At 40.0% G+C, this 20911-nt stretch overlaps 1 protein-coding gene across 11 annotated transcripts in view; it reads right to left on the bottom strand.

The window, feature by feature from the left end:
* The window catches only part of PAM (peptidylglycine alpha-amidating monooxygenase), a 221095-nt gene that overhangs the window by 146015 nt on the left and 54169 nt on the right, over nt 1-20911 (bottom strand). For 10 of the 11 annotated variants that reach the window (XR_012158986.1, XM_073344599.1, XM_073344602.1 and 7 more), the window contains exons 2-3: nt 4471-4978; nt 2911-3031 (exon numbers count right to left, since the gene is read on the bottom strand). Coding sequence is in view for 10 of the 11 variants with exons in the window: in XM_073344599.1 (XP_073200700.1) it covers nt 2911-3031; nt 4471-4562 (213 nt within the window). In the remaining variant the exon portion in view is untranslated. The remainder of the gene's footprint in view (nt 1-2910; nt 3032-4470; nt 4979-20911) is intronic. The other variant, XM_073344601.1, reaches the window with a different exon arrangement.

Genomic DNA, 20911 nt, shown 5'->3' with positions numbered 1-20911 from the left:
TGAGCCATGTGTAACCAAAGCAGAGACAAGTCTACACAGAACTCATAATAGCAGCTTGGAGAGGTGAGAACTGCCCCATACATCTCATTGATGCCTGATAAATGTCAACACTTAATTATTTAATTCCTTGTGTAAGGAGGAAGATGGTGGATCATAATGCTGCAGACTTTACCGCAAGTTAAGTATCATTTTGGCATCGTAGGTAGGTAATGTTTGAAATGTACCACTACTTATTTTTTCCTCCCAATCAAGAAGGAATGAAGCAAGAACACAATTACATTTTGAATATCTGCACGATCTACTATGAGCAGTATCTTATTTTGGCAACTCACATGAGTGGAACTTAGAAAAGTAGCACCACTTTTTTCCTTCCCACTCTGAGCCCCAAAGGATGAGAAACTATGATGCTTTTACATGGCAGCTGAAATTATCCATCAAGATGAATGGCTTTAATAGAGAGGTCTCCAGTAGAGCCATGCTTAAGCAGCACACGTCAGTCAACAGCCAGGAGCAAGAGTCTCCTGCACTTGGATGACAGAAGGCATGAGACAGCAAAGAGACCATTGTATAGCTCCCCACCCCACACATACGCAATGAACAGATATCTACCCTCCACCAGTGTTCTGCCCTGTCACAGCAACTGAGCTTACTGCAGATAAAGCTGCTGCTAGCCATCCCACACAGTAACCTTGGGCAGAAGGGGGCTACCTTCTCAGCCTGGGGAGGACGACTCCTACATAAACTCTTGTAGAACATACCAAAGTTTATCTGTGACATTCTGATCAAAGACCAAGACCAAGTTTCCTTTCCAAACTGTAAAGGATTTCTTTGTTTCTTTTATGGAAGGTATCTTTACTTATTTTCATTTGCCTGTTTGGGAATTGGGTAGGGTTCTCTTATCTTTTTTTGCTTACATTTTACATCTTAGTTATATTTCTGATAGTTGTCTGAAGGCTCTTGAATATGGGTGTCACGTAAATATATGATCATCATCAAGGGTATGTTTCTGTCATGGATTCCATGACTTTCTGGGACCGCCAGGACTTCCTACGGGGCAGGACTGAAGCAGTTGTCTGCCCTGGGGCTGCTGGAGCAGCAGCCAGGGTTGGGTTAGTCCCCCGCCCTGTCCCCAGGGTATTTTTAGTAAAAATCAGGGACAGGTTGTGGGTTCCCGTGAATTTTTGTTTAGTGACCATGAACCTGTCCCTGACTTTTTCTAAAAATACCTATGACAGAATCTTAAGCTTAATTATCATGATTCTCTTTCTATTAGCACTAATGGATTTTAGATGAGCAAAGTAAAAACAGATAGCTCTTCAGAGTTAGACACATTTTTTTATATCTTCGACTAATGGGTCTTGTGCTTTGCTAGCAAATACCTGTGAAATTCCATACATGCACCTCAGAATTCTTCAAGCACTTCCCCCCCACCCCCTCCAAAAGAATATTTTCAAATACTTTTTATGCAGTCAGAGGCTCCAATAGCAGTAATTTTACTTGTTTTGCAATCATTAAAATGTCACAGCTGGCTCAAAATTATATGCTCCAAGAGGGAGGTCCCCAGTAATTGAAATCCTTATATTTCCTCAATAGTTTTTCTAGAAGTGCTATCTGCAACAATGAGTCATCTACTGCAGCACAACATCCTGTTCTCATGCCACTGCAGCCCTTTAAAAGGAAAAAAGTACTATCTTTTAATAAAGGACATAATCCCAGGCACTGCCTGGCCGCAAACAATAATTAATCACAATTTATCATGCTTAGTAAAACTGTAAAAGAGACAGTAGAAAGTTTGACTATTTTATACACACCTTAAAAATAAGGTACTTTTTAAAAAAAAATTATATATTTTTTTTAATATTCCCTGCCAACAATCATATCAATCTATATTTGCCCAGGATATGATAAGAAAATCATGCTGAGAAAACTATGCAATGAACCGCATGTTAGGGTCGTTTTCCTGAACTGAATTTAGTGTCATAAATATTGCAGCACAAATGGGGGTTTGTGCGTTGCATGCATTCTATTTCCTTTCTGTTTGGCACAATTGCCTGAAACAGCAATATAAGAGCTAGGTCCTGTAACCTGAGCCTCCTGGACACCCTCCATCACCAGAGCCAATAGGTGTATCTTGGTGTATCTAGCTGTAACCTATATCAGCGCTTCTCAAACTGTGGGTCGGGACCTGTTTTAATGGGGTTGCTAGGACTGGCTGAGACTTGGGCTTTGGCCTCAGGCCCCAGCCCGAGACCCACCACCCTGGGCCGAAGCCCACGCTCGAGTGCTTCAGCCGTGGGTGGCAGGGCTCAGGTTACAGGCCCCCTGCCTAGGGCTGAAGCCCTTGGGTTTCAGCTTTGAGCCCCCACCCAGGGCGGTGGGGTCAGGCTTTGGGTTTGGCCCCCCCTTTCCGGGGTGGCGGAACTTGGGTGGGCTCAGGCTTCGGTCTCCCCTTCTGGGGTCGTGTAGTAATTGTTGTTATCAGAAGGGGATCACGGTGCAATCAGATTGGAGAACCACATACCTATATAAACTAATGTGTTAAAGCACAGTTGGAGAGGTTTTCATTTTAAGAGTCATTTTCCTTTGTTAATGCATACTCCATCACTGTGAATATTATTCTATTGAAAACACAACACAATTAGGCTTTAAGGATTCAGTTTATAAAACAAGTATAATCTAAGTAACATGAATCAAATGACAACATCTTATGTAATTTGAAAGTTATAATCTCTTATTTTACTCAATATTTTAGACTCTTCCTGTAGGAATCTATAGCTCTGTCTGTATTCAGGGGACTAGAAAGTTTAGCCTGTTGCTTTTTAGAAAATTATTAATGCTGTAAGCAAAATTCATTTCCTCTGGTTTTAAAGTGTAATGGAGAGGGACAATGAAATACTATATTCGTCTCACCTGCTTAGGAGTCACCCCAGGCATGCGAATATCCAATGCAAAATCTGTTAGACCAAGAGAAATCACCGGCCTGTTGTTTCCAAGGCATTCACTTGAAAGAGATCTAGTAGTATCTTTATACCTTAAGAGAAGAAAATTAAAAAATGGTTTCAAGTTTACTGAGCAAGAGTTGGTATTTTTATATTACCAGAAAAAAAAAAAAGCAGCAATATGTATAAATTGGAATTATCAGTAGATCGTAAGGGAATTAGACATGTAATTCCCACTGATTTTCAATGTAATTTGGGAGTCTAACACCCTTATGATCTTTTGATTAAAAAGTGAGTTACTGAATATTTTGGAGGTGTTCATGGGATTCATTAGAATAGACTGAACTATGAAGTACTAGCCAAAAAAAGTTTACTACTAAAAATAAGCTCTTTATATGAACTACAGTTTAAGGTATATACATATATGGACATTTTTTCTTAATATGCCAAAACATATCATATAGTGTTATCAGCTGAGGGAAAATAGCAACGCTTTTTAAAAGTTCAGATTTTATATAGAATTCAATTTGAATGGGGCAGAAAAACAAAATCTTTCTGATTTTAGATTCTAGAGATGTTGATTTATTATAATTGAATACATATTTGCCTACAGTATCTCCAGACTACCTACCAGTAAATTTTACAACTTCATATGTGGGAGTTAAGTGGGTCTGTAGTAAATGCTACATGTAACCAAAGAAACAAAGCAAATATTCAACTTGTTACTAATGAGGACTACATGACAAAAACATTTAATGTAATGTAAATTCTAACTCTATCAGTTGATAAATGTGATGGGGTAACTACAGGGTGTACATTGAATATATAATGCTATATTTTCTTATGTGCTAATACAGTGGATTTCCCCCACACATGCAACCCCCAAATTTATCTACATAATTTAGTGTTCAAAGATCTAAAACAATAAACACCAGATCCCTCATTACAAACTAACTGACACTATCTCATGAAGAAGTAACAGTTTAGCTAGTAAGCTCATGGGGACAGGGACAATATATATTATGTAAAAAGAAAAGGAGTACTTGTGGCACCTTAGAGACTAACCAATTTATTTGAGCATGAGCATGTTCAAATAAATTGGTTAGTCTCTAAGGTGCCACAAGTACTCCTTTTCTTTTTGCGAATACAGACTAACACGGCTGTTACTCTGAAACCTATATATTATGTGTTAACTATGTCAGTGGGGCTACACACAAATCTTAAGTTATTCTTTTATTATTTAATCTTAATCATATTGCTAAGGCAGATTCATATTTCAAGGAGCAACAGAAGGGGTTCAACAGATTCTTCTTTTTCATGACTCCAAAATACAACAAAAGAACGTCTTTTTAAACTCTAAAGAGGATCTCAGTTCAAAGGAAGCTCGCTATACAAAAATGTGTCTTCTCTGTAAATAATTTTTAGCTAGTACATACTTTTTAATCTTTATAACACTTGCATTAGACAAAGTGATAGCATCACTAAGCAGCATGCACTGAAAATACCAAAAGATGTTTTCTGCATAACCCACCTCTTAAAGACAGAAAGTGGGTTTCTGAAACCCGAACAGCTATTTTGAAAAACAAGCAACAGTATTAGCAGGTTGTTAATGAGGCCAGCCATGTCCACCCTGCTGTTCCTGGACCGATTAAGGGAGCAGAAAAAGGGTAGTGCAGCTCTGTCGGCTGTGTTCCTGACAATTAGGCAGCAGCAGCTCACTACTTCATTATTGTGTGTTCGGCAGGCATCTTACAGCTTTTGACACACCATCTGTCTTGGAAGGTGAAGCACTGTAAACCAGGAAGGTAGATGATGTTAGGTTGTCTTTATTATTAGCTGCAAAAAAGAAATCAGTTGAAGATTCTCGCTTTGCAAATAGGCTACACTGTACTTTTGTCCAGTTAAGGAGCTGAAGCAAGTGGCATTCCTGATGGTTTTTTAACCTGCTGTACTGTTAAACCTGCAGGTTACTTGTCAGTCCACAGTGACAGAGGCTCCGAGTGGCATCACACAAACCAACATCAGCCATCCTTCAGAACCTGTAAAAACAGAAGCAGATAAAGGATGACTAACATTACAACATTAGTCCTCAGCAAATCCCTGTTGAAGCTTTTTAATACATTAGTACTTTCATAAGCTTTAGCCCAACCCAGTGAAGAATGCACCGAGTCTCTCACTACCCTTCCATCATCGTAAATGCACAAAAACTATTGCAATTTCCACACTATATATTGGGAAAGTTATTCAAATGGAAGATGGCTAAGTAGCATGTGAAAAGAGAAATATATAGTGCTTAGACCCAGGAGCATATGAGGTAAGGAAAGAAGCTTTAAAGAACAAAGCACATTATACACACATACACACAACATATCAATGCATTCAACATACTGAGGGAAAACCCACATGACAAGCATCAAGGGTTGTAAATACTGTAAATAAAGACAAAAATTATTATACACAAAAATGTCTGCAGATACTGTAAATTTAGAGAATAAAATGCTTCATATTTTAATTAAACCTTTAATACACAATTATAGCAAAATGGCATACCGTTTACTCAATATATCATTGAAATAATATCCACACAAAAGTACACGTTTCTTAATTTTTATACTGTAGGTACTGCAGTTATCAACTAGCTAGGAATGGACACAGGATTTTAATTAAGAATTATTTTTAGGAAATAATTTAACAAGCATGTGATAGCAGAACATGCTATTTTCATCTAGTAAATAGGTGTTCCAGCCATTTGTAAACTAGAGAAACTTAAGCTTAAGGTACTATTCCATTCACTGCTTTAAAACTGTTGGAATCTCATTCTTCTGATTTATGAGATTCTGTATTTTAAATTTAAGGTTATAAATACAAAGTTTAAAATTTAAGAAACACAACTACCAAATAATCCATGTGATATTGCAGATGGACTAGTTCTCTCCAAAGGGAAGTGGAAAAAATCAGTTTGAAAATTTCACTTCCAGCAGTAAATACAAACATCAAATTCTAAAGAACGTATAAAAATTCTGAAATACGATCCGGTGTTTCGTATAAAATAAATTTTAAAGGATAAATTAACTTTTTTGCCAGCAACCAGAGACTGTGATGAAAGAAACCAAATAAAGAAAGATAATAAAATATCTAAAATGAAATGTTTAACTTAAATTACTGAATTTAAAGTAAACCGCATTTCATTTTAATATAAAAAAATACATAATTTAACCATAATATTCATTTGCATGTATTTTATTCATTTGAGGACGATACAAAGTATATGGTTACTGAGAAATAACCATATTCAGACTTCAACCCCCTAGCTCTTAACCTGCCAAGGCCCAAGCATAGGACAAAGATGTCCCCAATATTCATACCATAAGTAACTGTCCATGACTTTAGTTTCATGATTCTTTATTTGTGATGTGCATGATTTTCAAGAATAAAGTGATGGAATACCAAAAACAGTGGCAAATGGCGGGGGGGGGGAGAAGGGGGAAGAGAAATACGGGGTTGGGCAGGGTATGGGGGTGCAGGGTGTGGATGTAGACAAGTTTGGGGCAGGGAGGCTGTAGTGGCAGGATACAGGGATGTGGGCAGGCTACAGTGGGTGGGTAGAGTGTGGGGATGTGGACTGAGTTTGGGAGCAGGGAGGCTGTAGTGGCAGGGTACAGGGAGTGTGGGGGAGCACGGGGTGTGGATGTGGGGGAGGCGGTAGGGTACGGGATGTGGGGGGTATGTGGGCAGGTTGTGGTAACAGGTACAGGGAAAATAGGGAGTTCTGGAACTAAAGTGAGTAACAACTATCAAAATAAGAGACATATGAGAGACAAGCCTCGGACAAAAAACTGATCCCTTAACAGAGGGCAGATAAGCATACACTTAAATGTTAATTATAAGGTTATGGGTCACTAACTGTACAGCATCCTGGCACTTTGATTGTACTAAAAGAGAATTCTCGGCCCATGTACATCAGACAGCCTTTAAAAAAATCATGAGTGTGTGTGATCACATGGAGGAGAAGAGAAATGTAAGTTCTGATCACCTCTTCTCTTGGGTAAATTCAAAGAAAAGGACCTAGGGGTGACAGTGGACGAGAAGCTGGATATGAGTCAGCAGTGTGCCCTTGTTGCCAAGAAGGCCAATGGCATTTTGGGATGTATAAGTAGGGGCATAGCGAGCAGATCGAGGGACGTGATCTTTCCCCTCTATTCGACATTGGTGAGGCCTCATCTGGAGTACTGTGTCCAGTTTTGGGCCCCACACTACAAGGAGGATGTGGATAAATTGGAGAGAGTCCAGCGAAGGGCAACAAAAATGATTAGGGGTCTGGAACACATGACTTATGAGGAGAGGCTGAGGGAGCTGGGATTGTTTAGCCTGCAGAAGAGAAGAATGAGGGGGGATTTGATAGCTGCTTTCAACTACCTGAAAGGGGGTTCCAAAGAGGATGGCTCTAGACTGTTCTCAATGGTAGCAGATGACAGAACAAGGAGTAATGGTCTCAAGTTGCAGTGGGGGAGGTTTAGATTGGATATTAGGAAAAACTTTTTCACTAAGAGGGTGGTGAAACACTGGAATGCGTTACCTAGGGAGGTGGTAGAATCTCCTTCCTTAGAGGTTTTTAAGGTCAGGCTTGACAAAGCCCTGGCTGGGATGATTTAACTGGGAATTGGTCCTGCTTCGAGCAGGGGGTTGGACTAGATGACCTTCTGGGGTCCCTTCCAACCCTGATATTCTATGATTGCAGTCTAATTTCAGAGATGATGCAATGAGTGAGAGTACCAGGCAGTGAGAGGGAGAAAAATGAGGACAAGGGATACAATAAGATTATACTGTTACTTAGGTTCATTATATGCACATCTTGATAACTGTGGTTTTGCTTCCAAGTTGCACGGGTTCTCCAGAGGGCGCAAGAGAAAAGAAGTAAAAGGATGGAAATAATGAGAGAAACTAGAGCCCAAGGTACAGAAAGGAAAATGAGAATTATTTAGGGAGGAGGGGGAACGTGGGAGAGTGGAAGAACCGTCATGAGCAGCTAGGAAGAGAATGAGGCCCTGACAGACTAGGTTGAAAAAGTGGCCAAGAAGCTAGAATTCCATAATGATAAAATACAAAATCAGATTAACAATACTATCGGAATATAAATTTATAAGGATCCAAAGCAAGCAGTTCAGAGGAACAACAAGAAGGAATGAATTATCAATACTGAAGAATGGAAGAGCAGACAGGAACTTGGTCACTCCAATAGTTCAGTGTCGACCGCAAGAACACATCTGAAAAAGGGTTGCAAGTGTTCGGTAGTCTCAATTTAGCCCTTAAAATCTTTCGTCCACAGCACAAAAACACCAAACAATTCAGTGCAATTGGTATTCTCTCCTTTGACAAGGATGCAAGGAAGAGAGGCAAATGACCACAGTCAAGTAGACCGATAAAGCTTTATCTGGGAAGCTTACATAGTGCCTGTTTCCAGTTTTTAATTTTTCTTTCACAAATGCTGTTTGTCGTCTTGTTTCATAAATATTAAACACACGATACTGAGTGAGACCACCTAGGTTCTTTTTCCAGCTCCACCACAGATGGCACATGTGATCTTCAACAAAGCATTTAACCTGTGCAACTCAAGTTTCTGCATCAGTGAAATGTGGATATTGATTGACACCTAATACATGGGGTGCTGTGAAATTAAGGGATTTTATAAAATGTAACAGGACGGTTGGATGGCAGAATAGCCAGCTGCAAATTATTCAACTGCATCTGTATCCCAGCCACCACACAGACTTTTATGGGGGGGGGGGGGGTGAAGGGGCATTCTTTCTGCTCTTCCAGAGCTTTTTATCTGTCAAAATAGGATGTTCTTTTGCAAAGCACAGCATTTTCCATTTCTCAAAGCTCTTTTTGATTTTTATAATACTGTATGAGTAGGTGCCTCTGAACCAGCTTTAAAACAAAATCCACACTATGCAGAGGTAAAGCCCCATTCCCTTCCTGGCATTTGGCTTTAATAACAAAACAAGTTCAGGTTTCAGATTAGCAGCCGTGTTAGTCTGTATTCGCAAAAAGAAAAGGAGGACTTGTGGCACCTTAGAGACTAACAAATTTATTTGAGCATAAGCTTTCGTGAGCTACAGTTCACTTCATCAGATGCATTCAGTGGAAAATACAGTGGGGAGATTTATATACATAGAGAACATGAAACAATGGGTGTTACCATACACACTGTATGTAAAAAAATAAATGGACACAAATCAGACGTTCAAAACATTCAAAAACCAGTCGGAGAACACTTCAATCTCTCTGGTCACTCGATTACAGACCTAAAGGTCGCAATATTACAACAAAAAGACTGCAAAAACAGACTCCAACAAGAGACTGCTGAATTGGAATCTCTGCCCCCCCCCCCCCCCCCGAGTAATAGCTCACCTTACCGGATCACTCTTGTTACAGTGTATATGGTAACATCCATTGTTTCATATTCTCTATGTATATAAATCTCCCCACTGTATTTTCCACTGAATGCATCCGATGAAGCGAGCTGTAGCTCACGAAAGCTTATGCTCAAATAAACAAGTTCAGTTCAAGACTTTTCTGTTAGATTTTGCTACTCTTAAGATCCCTTAGAACTGTTCAGCCCACACTTGTAGATCCTCTCCCCCTAGAAAGAAATCCTTTCCCAACTCCGTTATGTCAGGGTGGTATAATGAACCAACATAGCCAGAGTCTGTTCAAACAGATATAAAATGTAATAGAGGCTAGCAGCCTATATTACATTCATAACACATCTGTATCTATATAAAGTATACTGTACCAATGATATATTTCAATTAAGTGTATTCCTTGGTCTTCAAACTTCTCTGTTCTTTGACTATCCCCACAGAAAACATTACCAAACAAATTTTTCATGAAAGCTTTAATGTTTGACCAATATCATTAGATGCTCTCCTACTTCACACCATGTGTAAAAAGTTCAGTGTTTGTGGGTTTCACCCAAGACAACAAAACACACCCCTTTTTAGCAGCATACATCATCTCTTCCCTTTAAATTGTGAATCTGCATTCTACAGTCCTCAGGAGAATTTCACACTGTACTAGAAAGCATTTACTGGTTGATGATAATGCAGTAGACTTCTCAGATATGTACAGTATCCAGTTATGTCCTGTTCTAAAGCTACTCCTTTTTCCCAGCAGGAAACATGCAAGAAATACTCCATTTAACAAAAAGCACAGAAATGATTAACAAGTCAGCAGGATCCCTAAAAAGAATTTAAAATTCCAGATGTCCACATTTAAGGCGGAGAAAAACAACTAACAAAATTACACAAATTATGTGCATAGAGCACAACTCAACATTTATTTTCTCTCATTTGATCTTCCCAGCCCAATTGGGAAATGGTTTCTAAAAAGCATATTTATTATGCAGTTCATACATTTTGAAATAGTGTGCAAAAGTTAGCTTTAATACATGTAAAGAAAAAATAAAAATGAAACTGTGTACAATATCTTATAAAATTAAGTAGCCCTTAAGATAAAATTCTTACATACTTCAGAGTGAATTATACATACTGTTGTGCTTTCTCTAACCAAGTGTGTAACACCTTTCCAATCAGAATAAGACTTATTTCAAAGACAGCTAGTGCTTATGCTTTGCAAATCATCTTTAGAAAGCATTATGATGTTGTGTTTTGTTTTTTTACAATTATCTAACAGTCCTTATAGTTCCATTTTTGACTTGGGTATCCATATCTTAAAGGAGCTTTTATAATATTTTAATAATGCTTTAAAACCATTAAATGGAAGACATTTGTAAAATTTAATTTAGTTAAAAAGGAGCTCAGTTTGTTGGCTACAGAGTTCTCCGTTCTCTTCAATGAAGTTCCTTCTTAAAGAAACAGTCAAATGGAATTCTAGTCAATTTTAAAAAAAAAGTAGTTAGGAACAGTTTCCAGTACCGTGGAAAACATTTCTGAGTCCTCTTCCCGTCTCTGCGGGTTTACAATTACCTTTAAAAAATTTTTTCTCTCTCCTCTATTTCTCTATGTTAAGACCCACAGTAAAGGAAAGTTTAAGTAAATAATTGACCACATGGAAAACAATTACAATGGATTATGCACATGACAGAAGGTACAAACTCTTTACCAGGCAAGAAGGGGTTAAAGAGCAACTTTGGGCTCAGACAGCCCTGCTCCATCTCACTTGTGAAACATGCCAGTCTTGGAGGAGGACACTTAAAAAGAGAGAAGTCTAGTTCAGAAGGGATCAGCCTGCGGAGGTGGACAACCTTTCATCCTCAGCTCCCAGAAAGGAGCAAGCAGAGATCCAAGCTTTGTTCATCTCTAGGAAGCACACAGAGGACAGAGGAGCTGGTGCTACTCTTTACTTGTTAATTTAGTTTCCTCTCCTTTATTATCTTGAGAACTGGGACTAGGGGGGTCTAACTCTAGCACAAACCCCTACTGAGAATGTCAGAAAGAAGATGCAACCTTAATTCTATCACCAGGTACTCATTCTGACAGTCTCTAATTGAATGATCATTATCATTCTATGCACAGCATAGATGGTGTTCAGGGAATGAATCAGATAGTATAGTGAAAGATAGGGGTGTTGTCTGTAGGTTTCCTGCCTCTTTTGCTCTAAAACCTGTAAGTTGAGCAGAGAAAGACTGTCATGCAGTTAAAGCAGCTTAATACCATCCAAGAAGGGTATTTCCTGTCATTAATGTGCAGGCATTCCATGAGGGAGAACCCACAGTGGGAGGGAAAGGTTGTGTCGCCAAACTGCTGCTAGCCTTTCCTCTGCCTGCATCCTATGGGGGTCCTGCCAGACTGGCATCCTGATCATACAGGCTTCCTCCAAGTCCCTGGTCTTGACTTGCTGGGAATGCTGGCTGCATGTCCCCACCAATGAAAGCCAGCAGAGGAAACCTCCTAATGTGAGAAGTATCTATTACTGGAGTCCCCCAGTAAGCACGAAAGAGACCTGCAAGAGGAGACGGCTCAATCTGTGTAGCATCCAGGAGCATGAGAACTTCTTCAGCATGACACACATGGAAACATCTGGGATGGAGACTGTTAGCCAACTACAGATGACTACATCTGCACTGGAAGAGGAAGGAGAGAACCAGTGGCTCTACAGGGAGGAGACTGGCTGCTCACCAGCTTGGGCAGCAGACAGTGCTCCATCCCCACCCACCCAGATACCACGTTCACTGCAGTCAAGAACTGGCAATTCTGTAATGGCAACAGATGACGAGCAGACCCCATTGGCTGAGGAGGAGCCGCCACCTCACTCGAAGGCTGGGAGGTTGACAGCCCTTGTACCCTACAGGAGGGGACAGAGGGTGCTGGTGGTCAGGGACTCCCTTCTTAGGAGGATGGGCACACCCATCTGCCAACCTGACATGATGTCCTGGGAGGTGTGCTGCTTGCCTGGAGCCTGTATCCACGAGGTTACATAAAGGTTGCCAACGTTTATCCATCCCTCTGAGCAACACCCCATGCTGCTTATCCATGTGGGCACTAATGATACTGCCAGGTATGATCCTGAGCTGATCAGCAGTGACTGTAGGGTGTTGGGAGCAAGGGTGAAGGAGTCAGGGGCCCTGGTTGTGTTTTTGTCCATCCTCCTGGAGGTAAGGCTTTTGACACAATCCCAAATGACATTCTCATACGCAAACTAGGGAAATATGTTTTAGATGAAATTGCTTTAAGATAAGGGCAAAACTGATTGAAAGACTATACTCTAGGAACAATTATCAACGGTTCACTGTCAATCAAGGAGTGCGTATCCAGTGAGGTGCCACAGGGGTCAGTCCTGGGTCCAGTACTATTCAATATTTTCATTAATGACTTGGATAATGAAGTGGAGAGTATGCTTATAAAATCTGCAGATGACACCAAGCTGGGAGGGATTGCTAGAACTTTGGTGGACAGGGTAAGAATTCAAAATAACCTTGACAAATTGGAGAATTTTTCTGAAATCAACAAGATGAAATTCAATAAAAGACAAGTACTACAAAGAAAAAAATCAAATGCACAACTACAAAATAGGGAATAAAACTGATTGCTGAAAAAAATCTGTGGATCACAAATTGAACATGAGGCAACAGTGTGATATAGCTGAGAAAATATCCTTCTGGAGTACACGTGAACAGGAGTGTCATATGTAAGGCACAGGAGATAGCGGTCTGCTCTACTTGGCACCAGTGAGGTCTCAGTTGGAATACTGCATCCAGCTCTAGGCACCACATATTAAAGAAGATGTGGACAAACTGGAGAGAGTCCAGAGTAGAGCAACATCATAAAAAATGGTTTAGAAAAACCTGACCTATGAGGAAAGGCCAAAAGAACCAGGCACGTGTTCAGTTTTAAGAAAAGAAGACTGAGGGAGTACCTGACAACAGTCTTCAAATATGTTTACGAGTGTTATACAGAGGACGATGATCATTTGTACACCATGTCCACTGAAAGTACTTGGCTCCATCTGCAGCAAGGGAGATTTAGGTTATATATTAGAAAAAAACTTTCTATCTATAAGGGTAGTTAAGCTCTGGAATAGGCTTGCAAGGAATCATCCCTGGTGATTTCTAAGAACAGGTTGGACAAACACTGTCAGGGATGGTCTAGGTTTACTTGGTCCTGCTTCAGTGCAGCGGCTGGAGTCAACTTCTCAAGGTCCATTTCAGCCCTATTTTCTATGATGCCATCGGAGAACTGGCCTCTATTCCTGTCTGACAGAGATTCCTATGCAATGCCAGGCAAGCAACTTAAAAATTTTGATTTAACATGCGCCTCCTAACTGTGATTCCTTGTTTTCTAGCTGCCCAACTTGAGATGCCTTGGGCCAGATTTTCAGTAGTACTGAGCACTTGCAACTGAAACACAGATTAATGGAAGTTGTGGATATTTAGTATTTCTGCCAGGAGGGTAGCATGCCAGGGTGAAACTATAACAGGGTGGGGAGTCAGCAGGTCCTGAGTTCTAATCATGGTTTTGCCACTAAATCACTGTGCAGCCTCAGGCAAGTCACTTAGTCTTTTTCTCAATTTTTCCCATTTGGTAAATAGGGATAATACGCACAGTCCCCCTCTTTTTGTCTCAGGGGAGTTATAAAGATAAAATCATTAGTACTTATGAAGCACTCAGATATGACAATGATGAGTGCCATGGAAAACCCCAGGAGAAAATCAATTCTATATTCAGTTTAGAATTTGGATGGTGTGCAGAAATGAAGGCATGGTCGCACATTAAATGAAGCAAGTAAACAAATATCTAACAGCTTAACACACATGGAAACAGTATGTTACCCATATAACAGACAACAAAGCTAAGGACAAAGACAATAATAATAATAATAATAACAACAATAACAACAACTGGCTCTTTCGGAGAGGCAACGTGGATATGTGACTAGATTTGGGGTCTAAACTACCAGAAGGAGAGGTTACTCACCCTGTGGAGTACCTGGATTTCTTTGAGGTGTGTGTTCCATGAGTGTCCCACTTTAGGTAACTTCCAAGCAGTAACCCCACCCTAAGGGGGCAGGAGGTTCAGAACAGAGTCCAGTACTGAAGAGAGAACTGTGTTGCCAACTGCAGTATCCAATCTAGCATTGTGAACCAAAGCATAATGATTGGAAACAGTATGCCCCAAGGTCCCTGTTGCAGCTCTGCAGATTTCAGCAACCAGAACATCCTTGAATAAAGCTACAGATGTAGACTGAGATCTAGTAGAATATGCAGTCACTTGTAGAGGAAGTTGGACGTGAGCCGAACAGGTAAAAATATACCCAGAGTTCCATTTAGTATGTCTCTGCTTGGAGTGGATCCCTTGGACCTATCTGCAATAGACATAAGAAGCCTAGGGGACTTTCTAAATCATCTGGTTCTGTGCAAGAAAAAGCCTAGAGCTTTTCTGACATCAAGTATATGGAAGGTAGTTTCCTGGATAATCTGATGCAGCTTTGGAAAGACAACAGGAAGGCGAATAGTCTGGTTAACATGAAACTCAGAAGAAATCTTGCAAAAAAAAATTGGAATGTGGTCTTAACTATATCTTCTCCCTAGAGAACACAGTGAACAGAGGGACTGCCATTAAAGCTTCAAGCTCAGCAACCCTTTGGGAAGAAGCGATGGCCATCAAAAAGGATGTCTTAATAGACAAATGTAACAGGGAGCACATAGCTCATGGTTCAAATGGCTGTTTCATAAGACAGTAAGAACAAGATTGAGATCTCTAATTTGAAGAAAGCGATTCATAAGACCCTGTTGTGGCTGGATGTGTGGAAAAAGAAAATCGAGAAACCTACCGGTGAGTGCAAAGCCGTTACTGATCTAAATGAAACTTGATGGAACTCAGACAGCCCTCTGATGTCTTTCCATCAAGTAATCTAAGATTGTGAAAGAGATGACTGTGCCAGGTGAAAGATGTCAATTACAATGAAGATGAAACTGTCTCCATTTCTGGAAGTTAAATTAGTTACCGGGGATAATATTTCTTGGTGAGGATCCGTGCAGGCAAGGGGAATTGTTACCCCATCCTGTTAAGCCCACAATGTGATGCAAGGCTCAACTGTTTTATCTTGCACACTACTAAGAGTTTCAATGGAAAACCATCAGAGGCTTCAATAGACTGAACTTTTGGGGGAAAACTACTTCATTAGGAAACATAATTATTAATGGGTATAGACTCAGGTAGGTGTTTTATTATTTCATTTTGTTACCATTTGCTTCCACCACTCTCTCTTATTTCTAGTTACTTTATTTTTTAAAACAAACCTACTATTGTTTCATTGTAAGAGCTCACAGGTGCTGTGTGGTTTACAGCAGCAGTGATTTAAGGTAAACTTGGATCTGAGATTTCTGTTAGTAGCCCAGTGTCAGGAGTTAGATATCACAGAGGAATGCTTCAAAGGGATTCTTGGACTGGGATCAGAGTAGCAGCCGTGTTACTCTGTATCCGCAAAAAGGAGGACTTGTGGCACCTTAGAGACTAACAAATTTATTTGAGCATAAGCTTTCGTGAGCTACAGCATCCACGCATCCAATGAAGTGAGCTGTAGCTCACAAAAGCTTATGCTCAAATAAATTTGTTAGTCTCTAAGGTGCCACAAGTACTCCTTTTCTTTTTTGGATTGAGATGTGCCTATTGTTAACCTGCAAGTTGAAGACAGGGCACGCATAGCCCAGAAGTGAGTGCTCGAGTGGCTGAACGGCTGGTGGTGTTAGGGAGCGGACATCCAGCCAGGCACAGGAAAGACTCCGTCACACTAGAGGCCAGAAGAAACAAGGTGAGACACAGCCCAGAGTGCCCTGAGAATCCTCACAGAGATCTCCTACGAGAAGGTCACAATAATTTTTATAATAGAAAGTTTAGGGAAATTTAAAATAGGCATTACCACCACTTCCCTAGAGCATATTGCATTGCCATTCCCAGTCATAGGGCCCTACCAATTTCACAGCTGTGAACAACGCCTCACAGACTGTGAAAAATAAGCCAAATGTCCCCTTGTTCCTAGGAGTGCCACAGCAAAGGGGTCTCCTATCTCTGGCTGGGCAGGGGAGGGACAGGACTTATCCATCTCCTGCACAGCTGCTGCGGGGTGGGGGTGGGGCAGACCTAACTCCAGATACCTCACCCTACTGCAGGACACTCTCTGGACACAACTCCAGATACCTCACAGGTTCCTGCAGCTGGAGGAGGCTTCTGGAGTTGGATCTGATCTTCCCTCTGGTGTTGGGAGGGCCCCAGCAAAGAGGACTCCTAACTCCAGCTGGGCAGGGGAGGGACAGGACTTGCTCTTCCCCTACATAGGTGCTGTGGGGGGGGGGGGGCGGTGGGAGGGGAGACCAGATCAACTCTGGGAACCTCCTGCGGATGCAGGAAGCTCCATAGTTGCAGCCTTCAGAGTTCAGGCAGCATAGCGGTGAGGGTGGCAATCGCATGACACCCCCCCACACTCTATCCCCTTTTGGGTCGGGACCCCCCCCCATGTTGCAACACTGTGAAATTTCAGAATTAAAACATCTGAAAAGAGGCAATTTACCAATTTTAAAATCCTATGGCTGTGAAATTGACCATAATGGACCCTGAATTTGGTAGGGCCCTACCAATATGTTACGTACTTTACTTTGATACCCATTAAAGGGGAACATTTGTCTACAATCTTTTAAAACTAGTATTTTAAAAATGTCTTAAGTATGCAAGTATAATATTAAAATCACATGATAGGAACATTTATAAGTACAATTTTCTATAATTGGTGCTTTGCATCTCACTTGAGTGCAGGATTCCAAATATTCAGTTATTGAAACTTCTAGTCATGTTGTCCTTATGCATTCTACTATCTGTATACTTTATACTACTTTTTCACTCAAAAGCCTATACTATATGTGAATCATCAGTTTATATCCTCACTCTCTCTGTACCATACTCGATCAAAGAATTTTCCCCTGGTTAGAAAGCAGATAACATTCTTTGATTTTGTGCAGCACCATCAACACAGTTGGTGATTTAAATTCTTAACTTGGTATATTAACATTAAACCAATTGTTTCTTGCTGTGAAAAGCTACATTTCAGGCCAATTCTAGCAAAAAAATATTCATTTAAAATATGCAGCACATATGCACTTGCTTTATTCTTCCAAAAAAGCATTTTCCTTTCAACATTGCTCATTTGGACAGCTAGAAACTACCTGCAGTCCAAGAGACACACTGGTCCATAAGAAGAGTTCATACACTTGTACTTCAGATCCAGCACTATGGAATCAAGAATGCAGGTGCTTGCCCTCTAATACTTTCCAATTCCTTTAAATTTAGATTCCTTAAATCTTTGATGAATAAGGGAGAAGGGGCTTAACTTAAGAAAAAGATCTGCAGAGACATTACATTAGAACTACACACATACTGTTAAACATAGGAACTAACTTCCTCTCTAGCCGGAGGGTGCTTGACCCCCCTGTTCGCCCTAGGCCCCGCCCCCACCCAAGCCCCAGCCCTGCCTCTTCTGACACCTGCTCCACCTCCGCCCCACCCACACCCCAGCCCTGCAGCACCCATGGAGTTCACACCTATGCTGTTAAATCAACTTTCTCCTTCATGACACAGGAATTCTGCAAATCCATACTATAGAAGAACCAAGAGTGACAGTCCCCATGTGGAGGGCTTGGGTGTATTTTAATTAAAGGCAGCAAAGAATACAAATTGATCATTCTCTCTGAACTCAACTTTGAGAGAATTCTTCATGAATCTGAACTGAACTCCAGGTGTCAGCTTTACAGATTTCAACTGTGCAAAACTGGTAATTAAAAGATGTAAAGGTCTGCCATCACAACAGTAGAATAGGCTCTAAATCCTACAGGTAAGGAATGGCAGCGATGTTCTAACACAGATGACGGCCCAATTTAATAAATTTTGTCTAATCCCTGAATTTAAATAACTTGGTCCCTTAATCTTTGCATCAAAAGTGACAAATAAATAGGAGACTTCCTTAACAACTTCATTCCTTCTAGCTAGCAACTATTTGCTCATCTAACATCCAAGATATACTCATATTGCTATTAAAAGACTCAGGAAGATAAAAATACAGACAAACTAATTGATTTATATAAAATTTGGAAAGTATTGTAGTCAAAAACTTCTGGATGAGGTGAATGTTGGCCAACTTTTGTAACTGAATCTCACAATATTTGATGATTTTTTCTTAAAGCCACAGCTCCTGAGTCATGTTACTACATGAGAATCTCGGGTTTCATTAAAAACAAATGACATTTCTAGCCCTCGTGATTGTGGGGGAAAGCTTGAAAACAAATGCTAGAGGCTCAAAGAACAGATAGCAAATAGAAAGAATCCAAGATGTATTTGTAAAATCTCATTCTTACTCATGATTTTTGAATGCTTAAACTTGGTAATACTGTGAGGTCTAAAAACAATGTTATCCTTAAGAGAAGTTGCTTCAAAAATGTCTGTCAAAGCCTGCAGCTCAGAAACTCTGTCTTATATTACAGAACCTAAGAAACCAACCTTGAATGATGGATAATAGGAGGGAACATGAATGAAGAGGCTCAGCTGCTGGTCCACCCCCCCCCCCCCCCCCGCTCTCCTGCTGGTAAATCGCTCACCTTAAGTGATCACTCTCATTACAGTGTGTATGGTAACACCCATTGTTTCATGTTCTCTATGTATTTAAGTCTTCCCACTGTATTTTCCACTGAATGCATCCGATGAAGTGAGCTGTAGCTCACGAAAGCTTATGCTCAAATAAATTGGTTAGCCTCTAAGGTGCCACAAGTACTCCTTTTCTTTTTGCGAATACAGTCTAACACACTGCTACTCTGAAACCATTCTTACACTAGTAATTCAGTACAAACAAATGTTTGGGGTCAGTGCCAAGACCACTGGGCTAACAGAAGTAAAGGAATTGAGGATAGTAATGGCATGAGGGCCTTTATAATCTTCAATTCCAGAATGTTTGACCCTAGGATGTGCACCTGTACCCCTTACTGAATACTTTGTCAAGAGTCCCAAGGCACAAGAAGCAGGGCACGAGACTGCTGCAGCATAGATCTGCAGTAATAAGGTGACAAAGAAGCAACAATTCTTGTCAAGGTTACATTAACCATTCTACATCCAGTGGATACAGATTTCAAGACTAAAGTTTATATTGTGCCCTTCCTGTTTGCAGATTAATAGGTTCATAATGTATTTTGGATGTTCCCAACTAGCATCAAGGACAAGAGTTCCAAAGCTGCTCTGAAACATGTCCTACCCACATGCTATTACTCAGGAAGCCATCAGGCGCTGATTGGCCTTGTACGTTTTTATAATAAAGAGAATATAAAGTTCATAGCATCCTTAGAAAATCATCATAACTTTAAAAGCAGTCTGTGAAAACGGAGATTAAATGAAATAAGAAACTGTTATAGCACATCAAATGTGTTTGTCCTCTGCATAAACAAAGGTAACTACTTCCAATGGGATTTAGACAAGAATTTTGATTTTCCCTTCTATTTAGTTTATAGAGGTAGTAGACAATAATAATAAATAATAATAATAAAAATTAGAAAACCACAAGCAATCTCCTCTGTGATCTAAATGAGATAAATGGGAAGATATATAAAAATAGGGAACTCATAGCAGGGAAAAAGTTAGACATAATATAACAAATTCTTATTTTTATTTCCAGGTTTATGGAGTATGTTTACGTAGGACTGGTGCCATCTTCTTGTATACATTTAAACTGTACTACATCCTCATGTTGCCACCTCTTGAAATGAACAGAAAGCATTCAGTCTAATCTGTTTGGAACATGAGCAACAGATGCACTCCACAATGATAAATTGGAAAAAATTTACCCCGGCAGTGCAAGGGAAAACATAGTTACTTAGAATTTTAGGGTTATGAAGACAGATTACCTCTAGATAGCCTATACATAGGAAAAGGATTTTTTTTTTTTTAAATGAACTAGACTAGAAGGGGCTGACATCAATAAATTTTTTATAATGGTAACTAATTTTAAAAAAATACGTCAACACTGAAGTTGTGAAGGGAAAAGTTCTAAGAGGCTCAGATACAATTTCCTAACACAAAGCATGACTGGCTTATCAAACAAACACTTAAAATCAGGCAGATAGGTAATTGTGTATCAGTGTTCAGAACTGAGCGAGCTACATTTCTGAAAAAGGAAGAAATACATAGTACTGCTATGAGATAAAATCTAATCTTAGTTTTAGAAATCTAAGTGGATTTAAGTTTCCTGAATTCCTAAAGAATAATAGTAAACTATAAGTCTTAAAATGCCAATATGATACTATTTGGTTTCTCAGGTCTGCTATAGCTATAAATAAGAAGCTTAAATCTTTTGTTTTTATTAAAATCCATAGAAATTACCCAACCATAGAAAATCTTAGATCTATCTGCTGAATTATTTACAGGGCCGAGCTGTCACTGAATTTGCAATGTAACAATATCCATTACCTAGTTAATCAATGG

The sequence above is a fragment of the Lepidochelys kempii genome, chromosome 5, assembly GCF_965140265.1.
Source record: "Lepidochelys kempii isolate rLepKem1 chromosome 5, rLepKem1.hap2, whole genome shotgun sequence".
Classification (NCBI taxonomy): Eukaryota; Metazoa; Chordata; order Testudines; family Cheloniidae; genus Lepidochelys; species Lepidochelys kempii.
Note: the sequence above shows the minus strand (reverse complement) of the source record. Positions and strands in the feature narration are given on the sequence as shown.